Here is a 23,641-nt window from a genome sequence, read left to right as displayed (position 1 = left end):
TCTTTGCCCATCAACCCAGAACTATTCTTGTGGCTTTTTTTAAGGTATAAAGACAGCTATACACATTTACATTTACCGTTTGAATAGTGAAGGGGTGGGGGAGGGTGGAAATGTACACTAAGAATTCCAATGTGCAAACATATCACCTTGAGTGTCTGACAATGTAATTGAGTTACTACACCTCATTATTCAAATTAAAATGTATATGTGTAACTTTAATTCTGGGTTAACAAGATTATATAAAAGGTGAAACAAGTGGCGTCCAGCTACAAAATAATTAATCAAACGCTTAAGAACATTAAACAAAACGTTTTGGAAGGAATTTTGAACTTGGACGGGGAGACTGGTCGTGAAATGGTTAATGGGAATGTTTGGAATGAGCTCGTTACCTTGTAACCAAGGAGAGTACCACAGAAGCCACAAAACAAACTGGCAGCCTGGGTAGCTAGAGAAACTTAAGTGTAGACAGATTTCAGTTTGATTTTGACTATTTCGAACATTTTATTAATTACCATCTTTTGAAATGAATAACTTTATAGTCGAGCGTTTTACACTGTAAATCACTATAACGTTAGCTAAACTAGCTAGCTACGCGTTCAAACCGCATGAAACAAGTGGAACCAGGTGCAGGCTGAGGCAATTTTATATTTGCGATACAACTTTCACGATAGTTTTGCCTCATGTCGTGACTTCTCTGCTTGAAGTGTTCATTTCATATTTCTCACAATGTTCACTGGGATTCATCATGCCACAAATCAAAGCATCAAGCCCTTCAAGTCTAGCGAAGAGTACCTGTATGCGATGAAGGAGGATTTGGCAGAATGGTTGAGAGATTTGTACGATATTGATATTGACGTGAACAACATAGTGGAGGCGCTCGAGACGGGCGCTGTCCTCTGTTCCCACGCCAATAATGTCACACGAGTGGCGGGAGAGTTCATTCAAAAGTACGGGATGGTGCGACAGGTCCAGCTGCCAACGAACGGTGTAACGTTCGTAAATTCGGCCCAACCTGAAACTTTCCTGGCCCGGGACAACATCTCAAATTTCATCAGTTGGTGTCGAAAGCATATGAATATTAAAGGTATGACAATATTCCTGCATAATGGCAATTAATGTTTTGACTGACAACTACTTTTGCTGGCCACAATTTTTCATTTGCATATATCCTACGGAAGGCTTGAACGTAATTATAGTTTAACTAGGTGAAACCATTGCCGTTGTCACTCAGGAGTATCACAGCTGTGAATGTAATATTCTTTATATGCCGTAAATCCACACCCACTTGCCCCACAGGTCAAGTGGCAAACAGGTGTGACAAACTGACATGAATGGAGTCTCTTGAAATAATGGCTGGCTGACCAGCATCTCAATATTATTTCTATGCCTATTGTATTCAAAAAATCAAAAAATATTTCTGAACGCATGCACACATTCAGTAGCCTACAACGGACAGTGTGTGCTAGACAAGTGCTCAACAGTGTTTGATGGAATGCAATCAATTTGGAAATGTACCACTAGGTGAGGCTCTAAATCCATACTTCATAGGAACATGGCCTCATGAACCTTTCCCTCAATTTTTTAGATCTGTACTTTTCTAATGATCACATCCCTGGATAGAACATTCATCTGGAAACAGAAAACTCAGCGCCCAGGGTTTTCCTGGTCATGTTGGTCACATGATGCTGCTCCTTCATATTGCGTTAACATCTCGATCCTCAGACGTCTCACTCAATCCTTCTCACTCCTTCTCCAGATGTGCTCATGTTTGAGACAGACGACCTAGTGCTGCGGAAGAATGAGAAGAACTTTGTGCTGTGTCTGCTGGAAGTAGCCCGGCGGGCCTCTCGTTTCGGCATGGCCGCCCCCGTGCTGATACAGTTGGAGCAAGAGATCGAGGAGGAGATCAGAGAGGAGCTGGAGCTGCCCCTGGAAGAGACCCCGCCACTAGCCAAACCCCAGCGGCGCACCTCCAACACTCAAAACCTGGATGAGATGGTGAGACTGCGCCGCTGGAACCAGTTCACAAATTGGAACCAATGAACAAATCTTCCACTATAATCAGTGATCAAATCCACTATTCCAACATGTTCACATATCTCCCACAGTCACTAATATTATCTGTAATTGTAATCAGCGATCAAATCTATTTTAAGTGACCAGTTATTACAAATCTACCACTATTACAAGTGAACTCTACAATGAGCAAGTCTACTGTAACTAATGCTCAAATCATCCAACGTAACCAGTGATCAGATCTGCCGGCAATGTGGCCAGTCTGGTTTAACTACTGATCTGGGTCCCTCTATGGGGAAAGGACTAGTACTCATGAGGTTTTATACACTGAATTATATTAGACTTGTTGGATAAACCTAATGATGGTAGTTTGGGCTATAGGGGTTATTTCCATTTTAATGAAGTTATGAGGAAATTAATTAGACCATATCATTTTTGTGGAAAAGATTAACAGACCATGGACATTGCTGTACATGTCAAAATAGGCTACAGGATTGACTTGAATCTTCTCTTTTCAATTTGACCTTAACTAAGCCAAAGGGAAAACTGTCTTGGCAATGGATGGACCACCACCTTTTGCTGTCGTAACTCACTTATAAAACCCTGTGTCGAGGGATAAAGGCTTGTTTTTGTTGCTACAAAGATGTGAGTTGTAGGACAAGCAGGGGAAATGTCTTGGCGGGTGCCTTGACTGCCGGGATGTGTCTGATTTGTATAAGTCTGGGGTTCAATACAGTCACTGATATATTGCATATTTAAGCAATAGCTGGATAGTGTAAGGAGACAAACAGTATTGCTGCCTTTGTATAACACAGTGTGTCTTTGTGTGAGACTGAATTGTACTTGATTTGAACTATTAGTCACCCTGGCTATAGAGTAAAGACAACATATAAAAACGTACAGTACATCATGTGCAGTACTTTTGATTACGTACAGTTGAAGTCGGAAATTTACATACACCTTAGCCAAATACATTTAAACTCAGTTTTTCACAATTCCTGACATTTAATCCTAGTAAAGATTCCCTGTCTTAGGTCAGTTAGGATCACCACTTTATTTTAAGAATGTGAAATGTCAGAATAATAGTACAGCGAATGATTTATTTCAGCTTTTATTTCTTTCATTACATTCCCAGTGGGTCAGAAGTTTACATACACTCAATTAGTATTTGGTAGCATTGCCTTTAAATTGTTTAACTTGGGTCAAATGTTTCGCGTAGCCTTCCACAAGCTTCCCACAATAAGTTGGGTGAATTTTGGCCCATTCCTCCTAACAGAGCTGGTGTAACAGTCAGGTTTGTAGGCCTCCTTGCTCGCACACGCTTTTTCAGGTCTACCCACAAATTTTCTATAGGATTGAGGTCAGGGCTTTGTGATGGCCACTCCAATACCTTGACTTTGTTGTCCTTAAGCCATTTTGCCACAACTTTGGAAGTGTGCCTGGGGACATTGTCCATTTGGAAGACCCATTTGCGACCAAGCTTCAACTTCCTGACTGATGTCTTGAGATGTTGCTTCAATATATCCACATAATTTTCCTGCCTCATGATACCATCTATTTTGTGAAGTGCACCAGTCCCTCCTGCAGCAAAGCACCCCCACAACATGATGCTGCCACCCCCGTGTTTCATGATTGGAATGGTGTTCTTCGGCTTGCAAGCCTCCCCCTTTTTCCTCCAAACATAACGATGGTCATTATGGCCAAACAGTTCTATTTTTGTTTCATCAGACCAGAGGACATTTCTCCAAAAAGTACAATCTTTGTCCCAATGTGCAGTTGCAAACCGTAGTCTGGCCTTCTTATGGAGGTTTTGGAGCAGTGGCATCTTCCTTGCTGAACGGCCTTTCAGGTTATGTCGAAATAGGACTCGTTTTACTGTGGATATAGATACTTTTGTACCTGTTTCCTCCAGCATCTTCACAAGGTCCTTTGCTGTTCTTTGATTGATTTGCACTTTTCGCACCAAAGTACGTTCATCTCTAGGAGACAGAACGCGTCTCCGTCCTGAGCGGTATAACGGCTGCGTGGTCCCATGGTGTTTATACTTGCGTACTATTGTTTGTACAGATGAACGTGGTACCTTCAGGCGTTTGGAAATTGCTCCCAAGAATGAACCAGCCTTGTGGAGGACTACACATCTTTTTTTGAGGTATTGGCTGATTTTCCCATGATGTCAAGCAAAGAGGCACTGAGTTTGAAGGTAGGCCTTGAAATACATCCACAGGTACACCTCCAATTGACTCAAATTATGTCAATTAGCCTATCAGAAGCTTCTAAAGCCATGACATCATTTTCTGGAATTTTCCAAGCTGTTTAAAGGCACAGTCAACTTAGTGTATGTAAACTTCTGACCCACTGGAATTGTGATACAGTGAAATAATCGGTCTGTAAACAATTGTTGGAAAAATTACGTGTCATGCACAAAGTAGATGTCCTAACCAACTTGCCAAAACTATAGTTTGTTATCAAGAAATTTGTGGAGTGGTTGTAAAATGAGTTTTAATGACTCCAACCTAAGTGTATGTAAACTTCCGACTTCAACTGTACATGTTCAAGTGTTGGCTCTTGGATTTCACCTGTGTTTTTGTTTCTCAGGTCCAGTACCTCATAAGCCGCTGCACCTGCCCCACACAGTTTCCCATGTTCAAAGTGTCTGAGGGCAAATACAGGGTGGGGGACTCCAGCACACTCATATTTGTTCGGGTATGCCTCCCTTCGCCACCTGTTCTACTCCCTTCCCTCTCTCATCCTCCTCATCAATTGCTCACGCTTTACAGCTGAACTCATTCTGTGCCTGTTACGTCTCATCTCTGACAATCTATCACCAATATACCCGTATACTGCAGCACTCTATGGGATAAAAAAAAAAAAAAACTTTCAGTGGAAAAATTTAGTTATGTTTTGTGCTTTTTTTACTGTGGCAGAAAGTGGGGTGTGGTATCTGTGGGGTGTGACATATGTAACCTTGAAGGTCTCTTGGAAGGCTTTGAAATGCTTAATGCTATGTAGTCATTATTGTGAGTGAATCATATGTCTTTTACTATCTTAACCCACCAATTATACAATGTTGCAGTTGTGCTCTTTTTCATAGGTATGGTTTGTGTGTGTGCGCCCGCATGCGTGTCCATGTTTTATCAGATCCTGCGTAATCATGTGATGGTGCGAGTAGGTGGAGGTTGGGACACCCTGGAGCACTATCTGGACAAGCATGACCCCTGTCGCTGCACCTCTATCAGTGAGTTCTCACACACACACACACACACACACACTAGCCCCCCTCCTCGACTGAACCTGCTTGCATCACCATCACTTACATAATGCAGGAGCATCCACCAGGCAAATTGACTGATATAAGAATGAGTCAATATTCATCACGACACACAGGGTGCCTGCCTCTATTCCTCTCCCACAGCTCCTGAGAACTCTAACCACAATACTATACAACAACACAACTCAACTTTATTAATCCCCACAGGGAGCAATTTAGTTTAGAAGGAATCAGAGTATATGGATGTGTTATATAATTACAGTAGGATGGAGAAGTGGAATACCTGGAATATTACTCAAAGCGATTCCCAATATTGCAATACAGTCTAGGGCATGCTGCACACTAGGTGGCAGTCCACACCTTAACCATTGCGCTTGTCATGATTGGACAAATGAGCTGCTCGTTGTGTATTATTGTGCATTGACAAGCACATGCATTTAAAGGGGCCAAGGAAAGGAAGCATAGATGGATGACTGCGGCCCCCGCTGCGCTACTGAGTCACACTCTGTGACATCAGAGCTTCTGTCAATTATATTACTGCTCCACACTAGATGCTGGTGTAATAAAGGACTTACACTATATATACAAAAGTATGTGGACACCCCTTCAAATTAGTGGATCTGGCTTTTTCAGCCACACCGTTGCTGACAGGTGTATAAAATTGAGCACACAGCCATGCAATCTCCATAGACGAGCATTGGCAGTAGAATGGCCTTACTGAAGAGCTCAGTGACTTTCAACGTGGCACCGTCATAGGATGCCACCTTTCCAACAAGTCAGTTACTAGAGCTGCTACGGTCAACTGTAAGTGCTGTTTTTGTGAAGTGGAAACATCTAGGCGCAACAACGCCTCAGCCGCGAAGTGATAGACCACACAAGCTCACAGAACAGGACCGCCGAGTGCTGAAGTACGTAGTGTGTAACAATTGTCTGTCCTCGGTTGCAACACACTCTACCGAGTTCCGAACTGCCTTTGGTAGCAACGTCAGCACAAGAACTGTTCAGCAGGAGCTTAATGAAATGGGTTTCCATGGCTGAGCAGCCGCACACACACAAGACTAAGATCAACATGCACAATGCCAAGCGTCGGCTGGAGTGGTGTACAGTTTTCCACCATTGGACTCTGGAGCCGTGGTAACGCGTTCTCTGGAGTGATGAATCACGCTTCACCATCTGGCAGTCCGACAGATTAATCTGGGTTTGGCGGATGCCAGGAGAACGCTACCTGCCCAAATGCATAGTGCCAACTGTAAAGTTAGGTGGATAGAGGAATAATGGTCTGGGGCTGTTTTTAATGCTTTGGGCTAGGTCCCTTAGTTCCTGTCAAGGGTAATCTTAATGCTACATCATACAATGACATTCTAGAAAATTATGTGCTTCTAATTTTGTGGAAACAGTTTGGGGAAGGCCCTTTACTGTTTCAGCATGACAATGCCCACATGCACAAAGCAAGGTCCATACAGAAATGGTTTGTTGAGATCGGTGTGGAAGAACTTGACTGGCCTGCACAGAGACCTGACCTCAACCCCATCGAAGACCTTTGGGATGAATTGTATCGCCGACTGCGATCCAGGCCTAATCGCCCAACATCAGTGCCCAACCTCACTAATGCTCTTGTGGCTGAATGGAAACAAGTCCCCGCAGCAATGAGCCAACATCTAGTGGAAAGCCTTTCCCAGAGGAGTGGAGGCTGTTATAGCAGCGAAGGGAGGACCAACTCTATTAATGCCCATGATTTTGGAATGAGTTGGTCATGTAGTGAATGTAACTGAAGCATTGCTGGCCTCCTCTCCAAGGACGGCTTTTAACCAAAGGCATGTAACATCATAGCTGCAGGAAATAGGGGTGCTGAGGGTGCTGAGCTTTTTTTTGTTTTTTTCTCTCACACAAAGTAGTTCACTGGGCCTTTACTAGTCCTGTATTAGCGAACCAATATAGCCATTGGCAAAAAAAATCACAGCACCCCCAATCCCAAACATCTTCCCGGGGCTGTGTAAAATCTCACTCCTGCCTCACCAGGCTTGTAAAATAAAGCCCAAAGAGGGCCAGAGTGGAAGGGATGGTGGACTGTGATTGTCATTTTGTCATATAAATAGAGACACATTTCTATTAGGAGCAGCCATTAGCCTAACCTCTATACTTTCAGCTGATGAGAGCTGATCTTTTATTCCCCAAATTTAGAGATTGGAAAAGTTGAAGCCAATGCAGAAATATGAATTGTGACAGGCACTGACATTGCAACCATTACCGTAATTGGTATTCATAAGATCTATCGGAGGTTAAATACTTCAGCTAAAAATGCAGTGGAGAAAAAAAACAAAAGTTATATAAACTGTGCTTCATTCCTAACAAGATCACCATGCCGCAAATAAGTGCTTTATATAACGATTACCATTCAAATTATGTGCTGCTGAATCCTGTATCTTACATTTTATTTTCACCTTGGTGATTTACTGGGATATTAACAGCTTCCCTGTAACACTGGTGACAGATGATGACTTTGTTTTCTTCTCTTATCTTGATTTCCATCCCTCTCCATCTCTTCAGCCCATAAGCTGGCACAGCGCCCTGGCACGCCGGTCCACGAGATCAAAGGCAGGTTGCCGGGGCGCCCAGACGGCCAGGGTCCAACCATGCCCACCATGCTGCTCATGAGTCGCCACGCCCAGACCCCCCTCCAGCCCGTCCTCTGGACCCCCTCCGAAGCCCCCTCCACCTACTCCCCCAGGGGCCTGAGGCCAGCCAGGACATCACCAGACCCAGGGCTCAGAGCCTCTTGCTCCCCCAACAGATCGTCCCTCTCTCCTGACCCAGGCCCCCGGTTCTCCAGGGAGATGAAGACTACTTTTTCCAACAGGTAAGTGAATAATGGTGATGGTATTGATGAAAATATTAGTAATAATGATGGACATTGAGGGTGTTGAAATTGATTGTAAGATCACATTCATGGGTGGTTTTCAGTACCAGGGTACTGTCGTGTCTTTGCTATCGTTAAATTGAAGACTTATAGTTTTTATCATAGATTCCTGTAATTAGGGATTACGCGATCACTTGAGTAATAACGTAATTAATTAACTATGAATTCGAGGGCACCAGGGAAAGTTATTAGATTACAAAGTTATAATTTCCCAATATAACCTTTCAGATATTTTCATATCTGATCAATAGTCTTCTAATTAATGATTTATTTACTCTACCTCACGTCAGTCTCATTCCAAACGTCGTAAATCGTTGATTATCTGCACGAACCCAGTCTTCACTATGAGTCATCCATACATCAATTGTCTTAAATCATTTATTTATTACTAACTAATTAATTCACAGAAATGCATAAACAAACAAACAAACTTAAAATAGTTACATGAAATGATAGGAGAAAATATGCCCTAGTGGGCTGAACCGGCATGGCGGCTGTTAGACAAGGGGAAAATGGCGTTCGACTAAGAATTCACTACAGAGTCCATAATTATAACAATTGACATGCTAATCCTTACACATGAACGCTCACTCATTCGGGAACAATTGCAATCAATATATATATATAGTTACGCTCGGTGTGTGTGTGTCTTGATCGTTGGAGTGAAGTTAGTTTCTGTTGGAGTTCCTTCTGTCTCGGTGTTATTGTGGAGAGTTCAGAGTCACATTCGTTATAGAATGGATGTTTAGGCGGTTGTCTTTCTTCGCGTTCAATGATACCGAATTCCTAGCTGCAGACTAGTAGTCAATATCAAAGACTTGTTCTCATTCGTCTTAAGAGTTTAACCACGTGGTATGGTTAAATATTCACCAATGGTACTTTAACCTTCGTTCTCCTCCTAATGGAGAAAAGCATGGTCTGAATGGTAATTTCTTAGAGTGGGCTTTTATTCAGATAGCAGAGAGGGGTGGTTCCATGGTCTCTGACCCAACTGGCTCAGGGCGGTCCTTGGATTTAGTTCAAATACAACAGGGAGTTGTATTTTCCTTCATTAAACAGTTCAAAATCATATTACACAATTATACAAACAGTATCATACTCACTCATTCATTTTATACAACAAACAGGTGTAAACCTCATATCTGAGGTTATTATATAAACAGCGGTATGGTAATGTGGTCCCACAGTCTCTCCTGAGTTTCCCACATGGGGACAAATGGACATGTTAATAGCTAGGATCTTCACCAATCTTTCCTACTTTGGCAGGAACATGAAATATGTTCGTACCTCAAGTTCTGTGAGGTGGAAGAGAATTCATTTGTCCTGAAAGTTTACCCTCTGTCTATAATACTATTGGCCATGAGGAGATTCTCAGGAATTTACGACATCTCTCTGTGATCACCGCATGGGTTGTGGTAGGAAAGGGAGAGGCAGAGAGAGGGGGATGGGGTTTGAAGTACCCAAGCAGGCAACATCATGACAGTACATAATATATCAGTGAATGCCACACTGACCTTAAACACAGTTTGAACCTAACAGGATCATTAATAACACAGCTTGGTTCCCCTGGACCTTGTTATTAGTGCTGATCACTGCCATTTAACTACATTATTAGATTACCTGTTCATTGACGGATGCAAAAAGGTTACATAATATTTTGAAAAGCCCTCGCTTGTTGTCTGGCATCAGCAGCGAACGCCTTCCTAATATTGAGTTGCACCCACTTTTGTGCTCCGAACAGCCTCCATTTGTTGGGGCATGAACTCTACAAGGTGTCTAAAGCATTCCACAGGGATGCTGGCCCATGCTGACTCCAATGCTTCCCACAGTTGTCAAGTTGGCTGGATGTCCTTTGGGTGGTGGACTGTTCTTGATACACACAGGAAACTGTTGAGAGTGAAAAATCAATCAGCGTTGCAGTTCTTGACACTCAAACTTGTGCGCCTGGCACCTACTACCATACCCCATTCAAAGGAACTTACATCTTTTGTCTTGCCCATTCACCCTCTGAATGACACACATACATAATTGTTGTCTCAATTGTCTCGAGGCTTAAAAATCCTTCTTCTCCCCTTCATCTTCACTGATTTGAAGTGGATTTAACAAGTGACATCAATAAGGGGTCATAGCTTTCACCTGTATTCACCTGGTCAGTCTGTCATGGAAAGAGCAAAATCACATCAAATTGATTTATATAGCCTTTCGTACATCAGCTGATATCTCAAAGTGCTGTACAGAAACCCAGCCTAAAACCCCAAACAGCAAGCAATGCAGGTGTAGAAGCACGGTGGCTAGGAAAAACTCCCTAGAAAGGCCAAAACCTAGGAAGAAACCTAGAGAGGAACCAGGCTATGAGGGGTGGCCAGTCCTCTTCTGGGTGGAGATTATAACAGAACATGGCCAAGATGTTCAAATGTTCATAAATGACCAGCATGGTCAAATAATAATAATCACAGTAGTTGTCGAGGGTGCAGCACCTCGGGAGTAAATGTCAGTTGGCTTTTCATAGCCGATCATTAAGAGTATCTCTACCGCTCCTGCGGTCTCTAGAGAGTTGAAAACAGCAGGTCTGGGACAGGTAGCATGTCCGGTGAACAGGTCAGGGTTCCATAGCCGCAGGCAGAACAGTTGAAACTGGAGCAGCAGCACGGCCAGGTGGACTGGGGACAGCAAGGAGTCATCATGTCAGGTCGTCCTGAGGCATGGTCCTAGGGCTCAAGTCCTCCGAGAGAGAGAAAGAAAGAAAGAGAGAATTAGAGAGAGCATACTTAAATTCACACAGGACACCGGATAAGACAGGAGAAGTACTCCAGATATAACAAACTGACCCTAGCCCCCCGACACATAAACTAATGCAGCATAAATACTGGAGGCTGAGACAGGAGGGGTCAGGAGACACTGTGGCCCCATCCGACGATACCCCCGGTCAGGGCCAAACAGGAAGGATATAACCCCACCCACTTTGCCAAGGCACAGCCCCCACACCACTAGAGGGATATCTTCAACCACCAACTTACTGTCCTGAGACAAGGCCAAGTATAGCCCACAAAGATCTCCGCCACGGCACAACCCAAGGGGGAGCGCCAACCCAGACAGGAAGATCACGTCAGTGACTCAACCCACTCAAGTGACGCACCCCTCCTAGGGACGGCATGAAAGAGCACCAGTAAGCCAGTGACTCAGCCCCTGTAATAGGGTTAGAGGCAGAGAATCCCAGTGGAGAGAGGGGAACCGGCCAGGCAGAGACAGCAAGGGCGGTTCGTTGCTCCAGAGCCTTTCCGTTCACCTTCACACTCCTGGGCCAGACTACACTCAATCATAGGACCTACTGAAGAGATGAGTCTTCAATAAAGACTTAAAGGTTGAGACCGAGTCTGCGTCTCTCACATGGGTAGGCAGACCATTCCATAAAAATGGAGATCTATAGGAGAAAGCCCTGCCTCCAGCTGTTTGCTTAGAAATTCTAGGGACAATTAGGAGGCCTGCGTCTTGTGACCGTAGCGTACGTGTAGGTATGTACGGCAGGACCAACTCGGAAAGATAGGTAGGAGCAAGCCCATGTAACGCGTTGTAGGTTAACAGTAAAACCTTGAAATCAGCCCTTGCCTTAACAGGAAGCCAGTGTAGGGAGGCTAGCACTGGAGTAATATGATATAAAAAAATGGTTCTAGTCAGGATTCTAGCAGCCGTATTTAGCACTAACTGAAGTTTATTTAGTGCTTTATCCGGTTAGCCGGAAAGTAGAGCATTGCAGTAGTCTAACCTAGAAGTAACAAAAGCATGGATTAATTTTTCTGCATAATTTTTGGACAGAACATTTCTGATTTTTGCAATGTTACGTAGATGGAAAAAAGCTGTCCTTGAAACAGTCTTGATATGTTCGTCAAAAGAGAGATCGGGGGCCAGAGTGACGCCGAGGTCCTTCGCAGTTTTATTTGAGACGACTGTACAACTATCAAGATTAATTGTCACATTCAACAGAAGATCTCTTTGTTTCTTGGGACCTAGAACAAGCATCTCTGTTTTGTCCGAGTTTAAAAGTAGAAAGTTTGCAGCCATCCACTTCCTTATGTCTGAAACACAGGCTTCTAGCGAGGTCACTTTTGGGGCTTCCCCATGTTTCATTGAAATGTACAGCTGTGTGTCATCCGCATAGCAGTGAAAGTTAACGTTATGTTTTCGAATGACATCCCCAAGAGGTAAAATATATAGTGAAAACAATAGTGGTCCTAAAACGGAACCTTGAGGAACACCGAAATGTACAGTTGATTTGTCAGAGGACAAACCATTCACAGAGACAAACTGATATCTTTCCGACAGATAAGATCTAAACCAGGCCAGAACTTGTCCGTGTAGACCAATTTGGGTTTCCAATCTCTCCAAAAGAATGTGGTGATCGATGGTATCAAAGGCAGCACTAAGGTCTAGTAGCACGAGGACAGATGCAGAGCCTCGGTCTGTCGCCATTAAAAGGTAATTTACCACCTTCACAAGTGCAGTCTCAGTGCTATGATGGAGTCTAAAACCAGACTGAAGCATTTCGTATATAGTGTTTGTCTTCTGAATTTTAACTTTTAATGGAGTCCGTTGACACTTTACTGGTGTTGAACATAGTACAGTACTGGCTGTATTTTTGAGCATCAAGCAAAATGTGTTTTGTAACCGATATTGAAATTACTCTTTTTGCTTTTTCCAAAGAGTGAAATTACATCATCTTTAAAGGAATTATCTAAAACGTGCAAGCTCATGCATGACTGTTATATTGTGATAATGTGACTCAATACCTCCATGCTGCACATAGTTTTACATTATTCCCATTTTATTGTGTTGGATCATTTCACTGTTAACGTCCCCCACTGCATGTTAGATCGTTAAAATGAATCAACTTTGTCATGCCGCCACAATGTATTATTAACATTGTAGCTGGCCTACTTCAGCACAAACAGTCACTGGAGTTATAATTATGTGGATAATGATTGTAGGGATGCATATGTTAGCATACACTACACCAACAACAAAAAAGTTTTCAAGCATACACTACACCAGCAGGTATCTGTGGCAGCCTGCTTTTGGAAACGATATGCAAATTAACAGAATTATTAGAAAAAAACATTTTCTACAGTTTATATTATCGGTATGGTATACTCTAGATTATAATTTTCAGTATACCGTAGTCTATTCAACATATTTCAGTCTCAGCATTATGCTGCAGAATTCACTGAGAATGTAAAACCACTGACATAGATTTACAGACCTTCTATCCAGGTTAGTTTGAGGATATGAGGAGGACCACATATAATGTCCATGAAACAGTCTTTGTGGTCATCTTTGTCTATCATCACTGGTTGAAACCATGTCCTGCAGCCTCTGTAGACTTGGATGTTGATGTAGCAGCTCTGCTTTGCTTTGATTTCTCAAATTCTGTAATGAGTTTCCAGGTACTTAAGCTCCAGGCTAGGAAATATTCTTAAATGGCATAACATTTTCTGTCCATTGAATTAATCTATTGCACAATAGCATGGCAAGCAAATAAACTCAGCAAAAAAAGAAACATCCCTTTTTTAGGACCCTGTCTTTCAAAGATAATTTGTAAAAATCCAAATAACTTCACAGATCTTCATTGTAAAGGGTTTAAACACTGTTTCAATGAACAATTAATGAATATGCACCTGTGGAACGGTCGTAAAGACACTAACAGCTTAGACGGTAGGCAATTAAGGTCACAGTTATGAAAACTTAGGACACTAAAGATGCCTTTCTACTGACTCTGGAAAAACACCAAAAGAAAGATGCCCAGGGTCCCTGCTCATCTGTGTGAACGTGCCTTAGGCATGCTGCAAGGAGGCATGAGGACTGCAGATGTTGGCAGGGCAATAAATTGCTATGTCCTTACTGTGAGACGCCTAAGACAGCGCTACAGGGACACAGGAAAGACAGCTGATCGTACTCGCAGTGGCAGACCACATGTAACAACTAGAGGTCGACCGATTAGGATTTTTCAACGCCGATACCGATTATTGGAGGACCAAAAAAGGCCGATACCAATTAATCGTCCGATTTATTTACTTGTAATAATGACAATTACAACAATACTGAATGAACACTTATTTTAACTTAATATAATACATCAATATCAATTTAGCCTCAAATAAATAATGAAACATGTTCAATTTGGTTTAAATAATGCAAAAACAAAGTGTTGGAGAAGAAAGTTAAAGTGCAATATGTGCCATGTAAAAAAGCTAATGTTTAAGTTCCTTGCTCAGAACATGAGAACATATGAAAGCTGGTGGTTCCTTTTAACATGAGTCTTCAATATTCCAGGTAAGAAGTTTTAGGTTGTAGTTTATTATAGGAATTATAGGACTATTTCTCTCTATACGATTTGTATTTCATATAACTTTGACTTGGATGTTCTTATAGGCACTTTAGTATTGCCGGTGTAACAGTATAGCTTCCGTCCCTCTCCTCACTCCTACCTGGGCTCGAACCAGGAACACATAGACAACAGCCACCCTCGAAGCAGTGTTACCCATGCAGAGCAAGGAGAACAACCACTCCAAGTCTCAGAGCGAGTGACGTTTGAAACGCTATTAGCGCGCACCCCGCTAACTAGCTAGCCGTTTCACATCGGTTACACCAGCCTAATCTCGGGAGTTGATAGGCTTGAAGTCATAAACAGCGCAATGCTTGAAGAATTGCGAAGAGCTGCTGGCAAATGCACGAAAGTGCTGTTTGAATGAATGCTTACGAGCCTGCTGCTGCCTACCATCGCTCAGTCAGACTGCTCTATCAAATATCAAATCATCGACTTAATTATAACATAATAACACAGAAATACGAGCCTTTTTGTCATTAATATGGTCGAATCCGGAAACTATCATTTCAAAAACAAAACGTTTATTCTTTCAGTGAAATACGGAACCGTTCTGTATTTTATCTAACGGGTGGCATCCCTAAGTTTAAATATTCCTGTTACATTGCACAACCTTCAATGTTATGTCATAGTTATGTACAATTCTGGCAAATTAATTACGGCCTTTGTTAGGAATAAATGGACTTCACACAGTTCGCAATGAGCCAGGCGGCCCAAACTGCTGCATATACCCTGACTGCTTGCACGGAACGCAAGATAAGTGACACAATTTCCCTAATTATAAGAAATTCATGTTAGCAGGCAATATTAACTAAATATGCAGGTTTAAAAATATATACTTGTGTATTGATTTTAAAGAAAGGCAATGATGTTTATGGTTAGGTACATTGGTGCAACGACAGTGCTTTTTTCGCAAATGCGCTTGTTAAATCATCACCCGTTTGTCGAAGTAGGCTGTGATTTGATGAGAAATGAACAGGCACCACATCGATTATATGCAACGCAGGACACGCTAGATAAACTAGTCATGTGTAGTTAACTAGTGATTATGTTAAGATTGATTGTTTTTTATAAGATAAGTTTAATGCTAGCTAGCAACTTACCTTGGCTTCTTGCTGCCCTCGCGTAACAGGTCGTCAGCCTGCCACGCAAGCTCCTCATGGAGTGCAATGTAAGGCAGGTGGTTAGAGCGTTGGACTAGTATCTGGAAGGTTGCAAAAACGAATCCCCGAGCTGACAAGGTAAAAATCTGTCGTTCTGCCCTTGAACAAGGCAGTTAACCCACCATTCCTAGTCCGTCATTGTAAATAAGAATGTGTTCTTAACTGACTTGCCTAGTTAAATAAAGGTGTAAAAAAAAAAAAACCTGTGTCCAAATATACCGATTACCGATTGTTATGAAAACTTGAAATCGGTCGATCTCTAGTAACAAAACCTGCACAGGATCGGTACATCCGAACAGCACACCTGCGGGACAGGTACAGGATGGCAACAACTGCCCGAGTTACACCAGGAACGCACAATCCCTCCATCAGTGCTCAGACTGTCCGCAATAGGCTGAGAGAGGCTGGACTGAGGGCTTGTAGGCCTGTTGTAAGGCAGGTCCTCACCAGACATCACTGGCAACAACATCGCCTATGGGCACAAACCCACCGTCGCTGGACCAGACAGAACTGGTAAAAAGTGCTCTTCACTGCCTCCCGGGTGGCGCAGTGGTCTAGGGCACTGCATCGCAGTGCTAACTGCGCCACCAGAGTCTCTGGGTTCGCGCCCAGGCTCTGTCGCAGCCGGCCGCGACCGGGAGGTCCGTGGGGCGACGCACAATTGGCATAGCGTCGTCCGGGTTAGGGAGGGTTTGGCCGGTAGGGATATCCTTGTCTCATCGCGCTCCAGCGACTCCTGTGGCGGGCCGGGCGCAGTGCGCGCTAACCAAGGGGACCAGGTACACGGTGTTTCCTCCGACACATTGGTGCGGCTGGCTTCCGGGTTGGAGGCGCGCTGTGTTAAGAAGCAGTGCGGCTTGGTTGGGTTGTGCTTCGGAGGACGCATGGCTTTCGACCTTCGTCTCTCCCGAGCCCGTACGGGAGTTGTAGCGATGAGACAAGATAGTAATTACTAGCGATTGGATACCACGAAAATTGGGGAGAAAATGGGATTAAAAAAAAAAAAAGTGCTCTTCACTGACGAGTCGCGGTTTTGTCTCACCAGGGGTGATGGTTGGATTCGCGTTTATCGTTGAAGGAATGAGCGTTACACCGAGGCCTGTACTCTGGAGCGGGATTGATTTGGAGTTTGAGGGTCCGTCATAGTCTGGGGCGGTGTGTCACAGCATCATCAGACTGAGCTTGTTGTCATTGCAGGCAATCAACGCTGTGCGTTACAGGGAAGAAATCCTCCTCCCTCATGTGGTACCCTTCCTGCAGGCTCATCCTGACATGACCCTCCAGCATGACAATGCCATTGCTCGTTCTGTGTGTGATTTCCTGCAAGACAGGAATGTCAGTGTACTGCCATGTCCAGCAACGAGGCCGAATCTCAATCCCATTGCGCACGTCTGGGACCTGTTGGATCGGAGAGTGAGCTCACGGCAAGAACTGGCAAATCTGGTGCAGTCCTTGAGGAGATGCACAGCAGTACTTAATGCAGCTGGTGGCCACACCAGATACTGACTGTCACTTTTGATTTTTACCCAGGGACACATTATTCCATTTCTGTTAGTCACATGTCTGTGGAACTTGTTCAGTTTGTCTCAGTTTTTGAATCTTATGTTCACACAAATATTTACACGTTAAGTTTTCTGAAAATTAACGCAGTTGACATTGAGGACGTTTCTTTTTGCTGAGTTTAGGTCTATGCATTTTTGGTCATAGCATAAAACTTATCTCATTATCAAATCATTTCTGGGTAACAATTATGTACCTTACTGTAGTTTTAAATTAAAATGCATAGCATTTTTGGCCATATCATACATCCAGAGATTGTGTGCTGTTCATCAACTTCAAGCAAATCACAAAGAAAATACAGCACAATAGCATTATATAGGCCCACTTAAAGGTAGACTCAGCAAAATGACGTTACCACGACCAGCACCGCAGATATTGAGATGAGCGAGATGCAAGACTTAGCTGTCACACACAGTATCTGCGCATGTGCACCGGTTCTCTTCAAGCCATGGGACCAAAACATCGGTGAAATTGAGCCTCACGCTTCAACACTCTTAGTTGTGGAAATTGACCCTCTGTGCTGTTTACGTTCTGCATCTGTAATATTGCTGGGTCTGCCTTTAAAGTCTATGACATGATAAAATAAAGATAATATTGACTGTCTCGATAAAATCCTAATCACATTTTCAGTGTTGCTGTCTACCAGGGAGTCACTGAGCGCCTTATATGTAATGTAGTATAGTGCGTTCTGACAGCCTTTTTTACACGACAGTTTTTGCATTTATTATTACAATATTACAATATTATAGCTTTGCTAAACAATACAAGATTGAGACAGTTGGTGAAAGCAGAAACTCTAGGCTAGATGTGGGCATCTTACTTCACACAGTAACACATTCACTGTTTGTTTGCTGTTCTAATTTGTGCTGTTGCCAGTGTCTTCTGTCTGTTGTTTGTTTTGTCTTGCGTTGTTTAATCTCCGTTCCCACAGGAGGCCTTTTGCCTCTTGCCGTCATTGTAAATAAGAATTGGTTCTTAATTGACTTGCCTGGTGAAATAAAGGTCAAACTATTTTAAATAATAATTTTTAGTTTAAGCAGCTTTTGTTTGTTTTTTAGTTTGATTACCCAAACACATGCAGAAGTGGATTTGGTAGGCCAGGTTGTAGAGAAGCCTGGAAACAACTTTTATTCTGTATACTTATTCATGCGCAAACTTGCATTAACAAATTAATAATGGTAGTTATTTAGGTCACCTTGGAGAGATCGGATACGCAGTGGCATATTAAAACTTGACAGTGTGTGATTTTGTTGTGCTATTTCAGACTGAGACAGAGTGCTTCCACAACCAATCTCCAGCACCACCAGTCTGGGCGTAATAATGACTCAGCACTCAACTCTTCCACGAGGACAGGCAGAGAGGCCACACGCTCGTCCCAAGCCCCCCGCTTCACCAGCAGCCTGCCTCGGTCCATCCAACACTCCTCCACACCTCAACCCCAGCCCAAGACTAAGCCCCAGGCTCAGAGGCCTAGAACCCCCCTGGTCTTCCACAGGTCCTCTGGGCAGCAATCCTCCCTGCCCCAGCCCAGACCAGAAAACGGGCTTACTCAAACCTGGACAAAGTCTCAGTTTGCCTCTAAGCTAAGGCAGAGCTCCATGTTGGGCGGCAACAGCACAGAACCCTCAACCGGTACTGCCCCCCAGAGGCATGGAGGACCCAACACGGTAAGGGCTGCTACATCCACCAGATATACCCCTGTCTGCCCCAGACAACCCACCATCACTATCCAGCAGCCTGAAAAAAGTGATACTCTTCAAAAGAGCCCCGATTTAATTTGCACCTTCTGTCCAGCCAAAACATTCTGGGAAGAATCATCTGGGCAATGCCAAGTCAGGCCCTTCACACCCATTGGGGGAAACTTGAGGGATCCAAATAAGACACCCACCCCTTATGACATCACAACCAACCCTTCACACAGCGACTCCAACCACGAGAGAATGCAGGGCCTGACAAGACAGAATGCATTTGGCTTTCCTGTCAATGACAAGGCTTCTCACAAAAGCACTGTGGTGTACCTTGAAGAGCCTGAGCATCCAGAACTATGTAGCAAAGTCTTTGTGGCAGGAGACGGAGCGATAGACAATGCTTACCTGTTCACCCCTCCCCCCATCAGCCCAGCCCAGGAGGCCAGTCTGTACCAGAGTCTGGAGCACGAGATCCTGTCCAACCTCCAGCAGCTCAGCGTTGACTCAGATGACAGAAAACGCAAGCAAAATGGTCAATACCAACCATCTCAGAATATCGCTGAGAGCGATCATGGTGGATTCAGTACAGTTCTAGCTGGGTTCGAACCATCTCCACATACTTCAGCCTCTGATGCCACACATCCAGTTGAGGCCAGCTTTGATGCAGTCATCACTGAGCTCTCCAAAGGGAATAGGCTGCTGGAAAAGGTGTGTGTGGAGAGCTGGGTGAAAACACTCTCTGGTAGCCCTAGAGCTAGTAGAGAGACTTGCAGCAACACAGAGGTGGTGAACTCCAGCCTCAAAGTGGCCAAAGCCTGTGTGACCAGCTCCTGGTCCTCTATGGGCTCCAGTGTCGAGTCCAAAGAGCTGCCCACTGATTCTACAATCTCGCCTGACTCTGGGAATGGAGTTAGCATTAGCATAAGTCGCAGGGTGACAGACGCCAATTCACCTGTGTTGAACCCCAGAGCCTCTACCATAACAGGCCCTGATAGCCTGTTGAAACCAAGGAATGGGTCTTTCAGGCAGAAGAGGACCTTGAAGAAACCAGAGAGTGTGCCCTCCATCTACAAGCTGAAGCGCCGGCCCAGGCACGACTACAGACCAGGCAAGAAGCCCTCGCGAATCCCTACCCCAATCTCCTACAAAGGGGGTCAACCTGTGGGTGACCCTGGAGGGTCCAGAAGGGGGACACACCTAGACAAGCATCACACACCTTCCCCAGGCAGGCAGGCAGACAGGGTTCCACAGAAATGTATCAGAGCTACAGGCAGCATGGCTATGAAGCCACAGTGAGGCTAAGGTACAGGTACTGTACTACATTTATTTTTGGTCAAAGCTGAATTGATGCATCAGACCACACAAAGTAGTGGTGAAAGATTATCTGCATACAGTGGAGCGTTCATCTCAACAAATAAAGGTTTTCAACTATAATGCTCAGTTTCGGGTCAATTTATTACTTATTCTGTGTGCACTCCACTACATTGTGTGACAAAATCATTTTAATGCAAAACTTTCTTCAATGCTATGGTAATCATGTCTTTATTCCAAAAGAAAATATACATTTTCCATCATAATTCTCCTCTATTCCCTCTCCGACAGCTGAATATATTCAAATCCCTGTGATTTTATATGTAAGGGAAATCTATTTAGTGGGAGGTCAGATTTCCACTTCAATTTTGCTTCAGAGCAGTGCTCTGCTCCTTTACAAATGCTCTTTTTAAATGGGGAACCAGGGAGCAACACACACACACACACACACAGAGGCAGCGGGCAGCTGGAGAGCAATAAGAATAGAAGCATTCAGACCTTAATATCAGACACATCTGCGCATCTCACAGCTGCTGCCTGTTACTCCAGGATCCGTTCTATCAGAGCACAAAAGATAAGCAGACAGCCTCACCCAGACCCACAGACTCAGTTATTGAGGCATGGCTGAATTTCAGAGCCATTGTATTTATATAAGGCAGCAAACACACATCCACAAACTCAAATAGACATTAACACACTCCCACACACAAACTCAAATAGACATTAACACACTCCCACACACAAACTCAAATAGACATTAACACACTCCCACACACAAACTCAAATAGACATTAACACACTCCCACACACAAACTCAAATAGACATTAACACACTCCCACACAGTCACACACAATGTGGTGGCTGAAGCCACAAACTCATTTGCTGTTTGATAGTTTTTTTTGTTTAAATCGTTTTTTAAATAAAATATTCACTTTCATGATTGTGAGCTGAATCACAGATTAACTCTGAATAGATTTTTTTTTTTCTTTGACAGCGCTTGTGTTTGATCAACATTCAAGGCATTATTTTTTTATTGACCTCTGCTTCTCAGGAGTGACCCTCTCGTTTACAGTTCCACGGGTTGCTACTTTAGCATCATTTGATTGCTTTATTTAGCCTAAGATGCTGTCTCAGTCACCTTGTGTGTATTGAGTTTATGGCTGCAACCTGCAGACTTCTATATACCCCTCTAGCAAAATGGTGCTTGGAAGATCAAGTCTGGAGCTATTAATAGCCCTTGTCAGAGCTGCAGCCCATCACACTACAGCAGCTGTGCTTGTTCCCCATCCGCTTGCACACACGTCACGCTCCTCGCCTCCTCAGTCTCTACTAGAAAGACTCATTCAATTACCTCTACTGGCTGTGGGCCGGCCAGCGAGACTGACACACTGGGATGAACAATACACACTGAGACATACCAGGGATCAGCATCCGGTAGCCTTGAACTCAAATTCTGTTTTTTTCAGCAACTTAATTTCACAAAACAAGCACCTATTAAGTTTGTTGAACAATTTGATTTGATTATAGCATTAAAACAGTAATTCACAACTAGTGTGTATTTTCTTATTAGGCCCTCAGTTTCAAGATGGCCCCCCAGTAGATATCTTTGAATACAATACTGATATTTTAGACACCTCACAATGCCAGGTTAGTGGTTCTCATCAAAATGGGCCTTTAGCGAGAGACCTCAGGAAATTAAACCGGAATCCTGAAAATAAAATGTTTTATTGGAATGTGTAATGATGTAGTACCCAGGTAAGAGATTATGCAGGTCTGTGACTAAGGCAGTGGAGGAGGGAAAGTAAATCTGACCTGTGGCGGGCAACCATGCAAGGCAGTGGTCTTTGAGAATGTTAGTTTGTCGAGTTTCTCTAGCTATGTACTATAGACCATGTAAGAGTTCCAGACAGACCTACCTGTGGAGTATTGAAGAGGGATGCTCAAATTATGATGTATTCATGAAACAGACCAGAGAATGGGACGTCTGAGGACTCCATCGTAATTATAGGTTCACATCAACACAGAACAATTTAAAGTCATCTTCATAATCATAGACAGCTAGCTAGCTCATCAGCATATAACCGTTTTATTTATTTATTCAGGAACAGGCTTATTAAAATCACAAGTCACGAAAGTAGTTTGGCTCTGATTTTGAGGGCTGTTAGACATTTGAGGCTCTCCTTATGGAATGTGATTGGTCCAAAACAGAAAAAACTCCTGCAACTGGCAGTTTATTATCACTATCTTATTTATTTATTTATTTTATTTCACCTTTATTTAACCAGGTAGGCAAGTTGAGAACAAGTTCTCATTTACAATTGCGACCTGGCCAAGATAAAGCAAAGCAGTTCGACACATACAACAACACAGAGTTACACATGGAGTAAAACAAACATACAGTCAATAATACAGTAGAAAAATAAGTCTATATACAATGTGAGCAAATGAGGTGAGATAAGGGAGGTAAAGGCAAAAAAAAAGGCCATGGTGGCGAAGTAAATACAATATAGCAAGTAAAACACTGGAATGGTAGATTTGCAGTGGAAGAATGTGCAAAGTAGAGATAGAAATAATGGGGTGCAAAGGAGCTAAATAAATAAATACAGTAGGGGGGAGGTAGTTGTTTGGGCTAAATTATAGATGGGCTATGTACAGGTGCAGTAATCTGTGAGCTGCTCTGACAGCTGGTGCTTAAAGCTAGTGAGGGAGATATGTGTTTCCAGTTTCAGAGATTTTTGTAGTTCATTCCAGTCATTGGCAGCAGAGAACTGGAAGGAGAGGCGGCCAAAGGAAGAATTGGTTTTGGGGGTGACCAGAGAGATATACCTGCTGGAGCGCGTGCTACAGGTGGGTGTTGCTATGGTGACCAGCGAGCTGGGATAAGGGGGGACTTTACCTAGCAGGGTCTTGTAGATGACCTGGAGCCAGTGGGTTTGGCGACGAGTATGAAGCGAGGGCCAGCTAACGAGAGCGTACAGGTCGCAGTGGTGGGTAGTATATGGGGCTTTGGTGACAAAACGGATGGCACTGTGATAGACTGCATCCAATTTATTGAGTAGGGTATTGGAGGCTATTTTGTAAATGACATCGCCGAAGTCGAGGATCGGTAGGATGGTCAGTTTTACAAGGTTATGTTTGGCAGCGTGAGTGAAGGATGCTTTGTTGCGAAATAGGAAGCCAATTCTAGATTTAACTTTGGATTGGCGATGTTTTATGTGTGTCTGGAAGGAGAGTTTACAGTCTAACCAGACACCTAGGTATTTGTAGTTGTCCACATAGTCTAAGTCAGAACCGTCCAGAGTAGTGATGTTGGACGGCGGGCAGGTGCAGGCAGCGATCGG

The 23,641-nt window shown here is 43.6% G+C and overlaps 1 protein-coding gene across 1 annotated transcript; it reads left to right on the top strand.

Moving 5' to 3' along the window:
- The first annotated feature begins 726 nt into the window (after positions 1 to 726).
- LOC120057445 (GAS2-like protein 2A) lies at positions 727 to 20,394 on the top strand. Its single transcript, XM_039006062.1, has 6 exons — positions 727 to 1,084; positions 1,757 to 1,998; positions 4,612 to 4,719; positions 5,155 to 5,251; positions 7,832 to 8,141; positions 18,565 to 20,394. The coding sequence occupies exons 1-6, from the start codon at positions 727 to 729 to the stop codon at positions 20,282 to 20,284; spliced, it is 2,835 nt and encodes a 944-aa protein (XP_038861990.1). The 3' UTR covers positions 20,285 to 20,394.
- Positions 20,395 to 23,641: the final 3,247 nt, after the last annotated feature.

This window comes from Salvelinus namaycush, chromosome 12 (genome assembly GCF_016432855.1).
Source record: "Salvelinus namaycush isolate Seneca chromosome 12, SaNama_1.0, whole genome shotgun sequence".
Taxonomy (NCBI): Eukaryota; Metazoa; Chordata; class Actinopteri; order Salmoniformes; family Salmonidae; genus Salvelinus; species Salvelinus namaycush.
This window is presented reverse-complemented; position numbering and strand designations above follow the sequence as displayed.

Excerpts from the sequence above, each read along its gene's own strand:
- LOC120057445 (XM_039006062.1), top strand. The coding sequence starts at position 727 with ATGTTCACTGGGATTCATCATGCCACAAATCAAAGCATCAAGCCCTTC. Across the intron at positions 1,999-4,611 it reads CTCAAAACCTGGATGAGATG|GTCCAGTACCTCATAAGCCG; the intron begins GTGAGACTGCGC and ends TTTGTTTCTCAG. Across the intron at positions 4,720-5,154 it reads GCACACTCATATTTGTTCGG|ATCCTGCGTAATCATGTGAT; the intron begins GTATGCCTCCCT and ends ATGTTTTATCAG.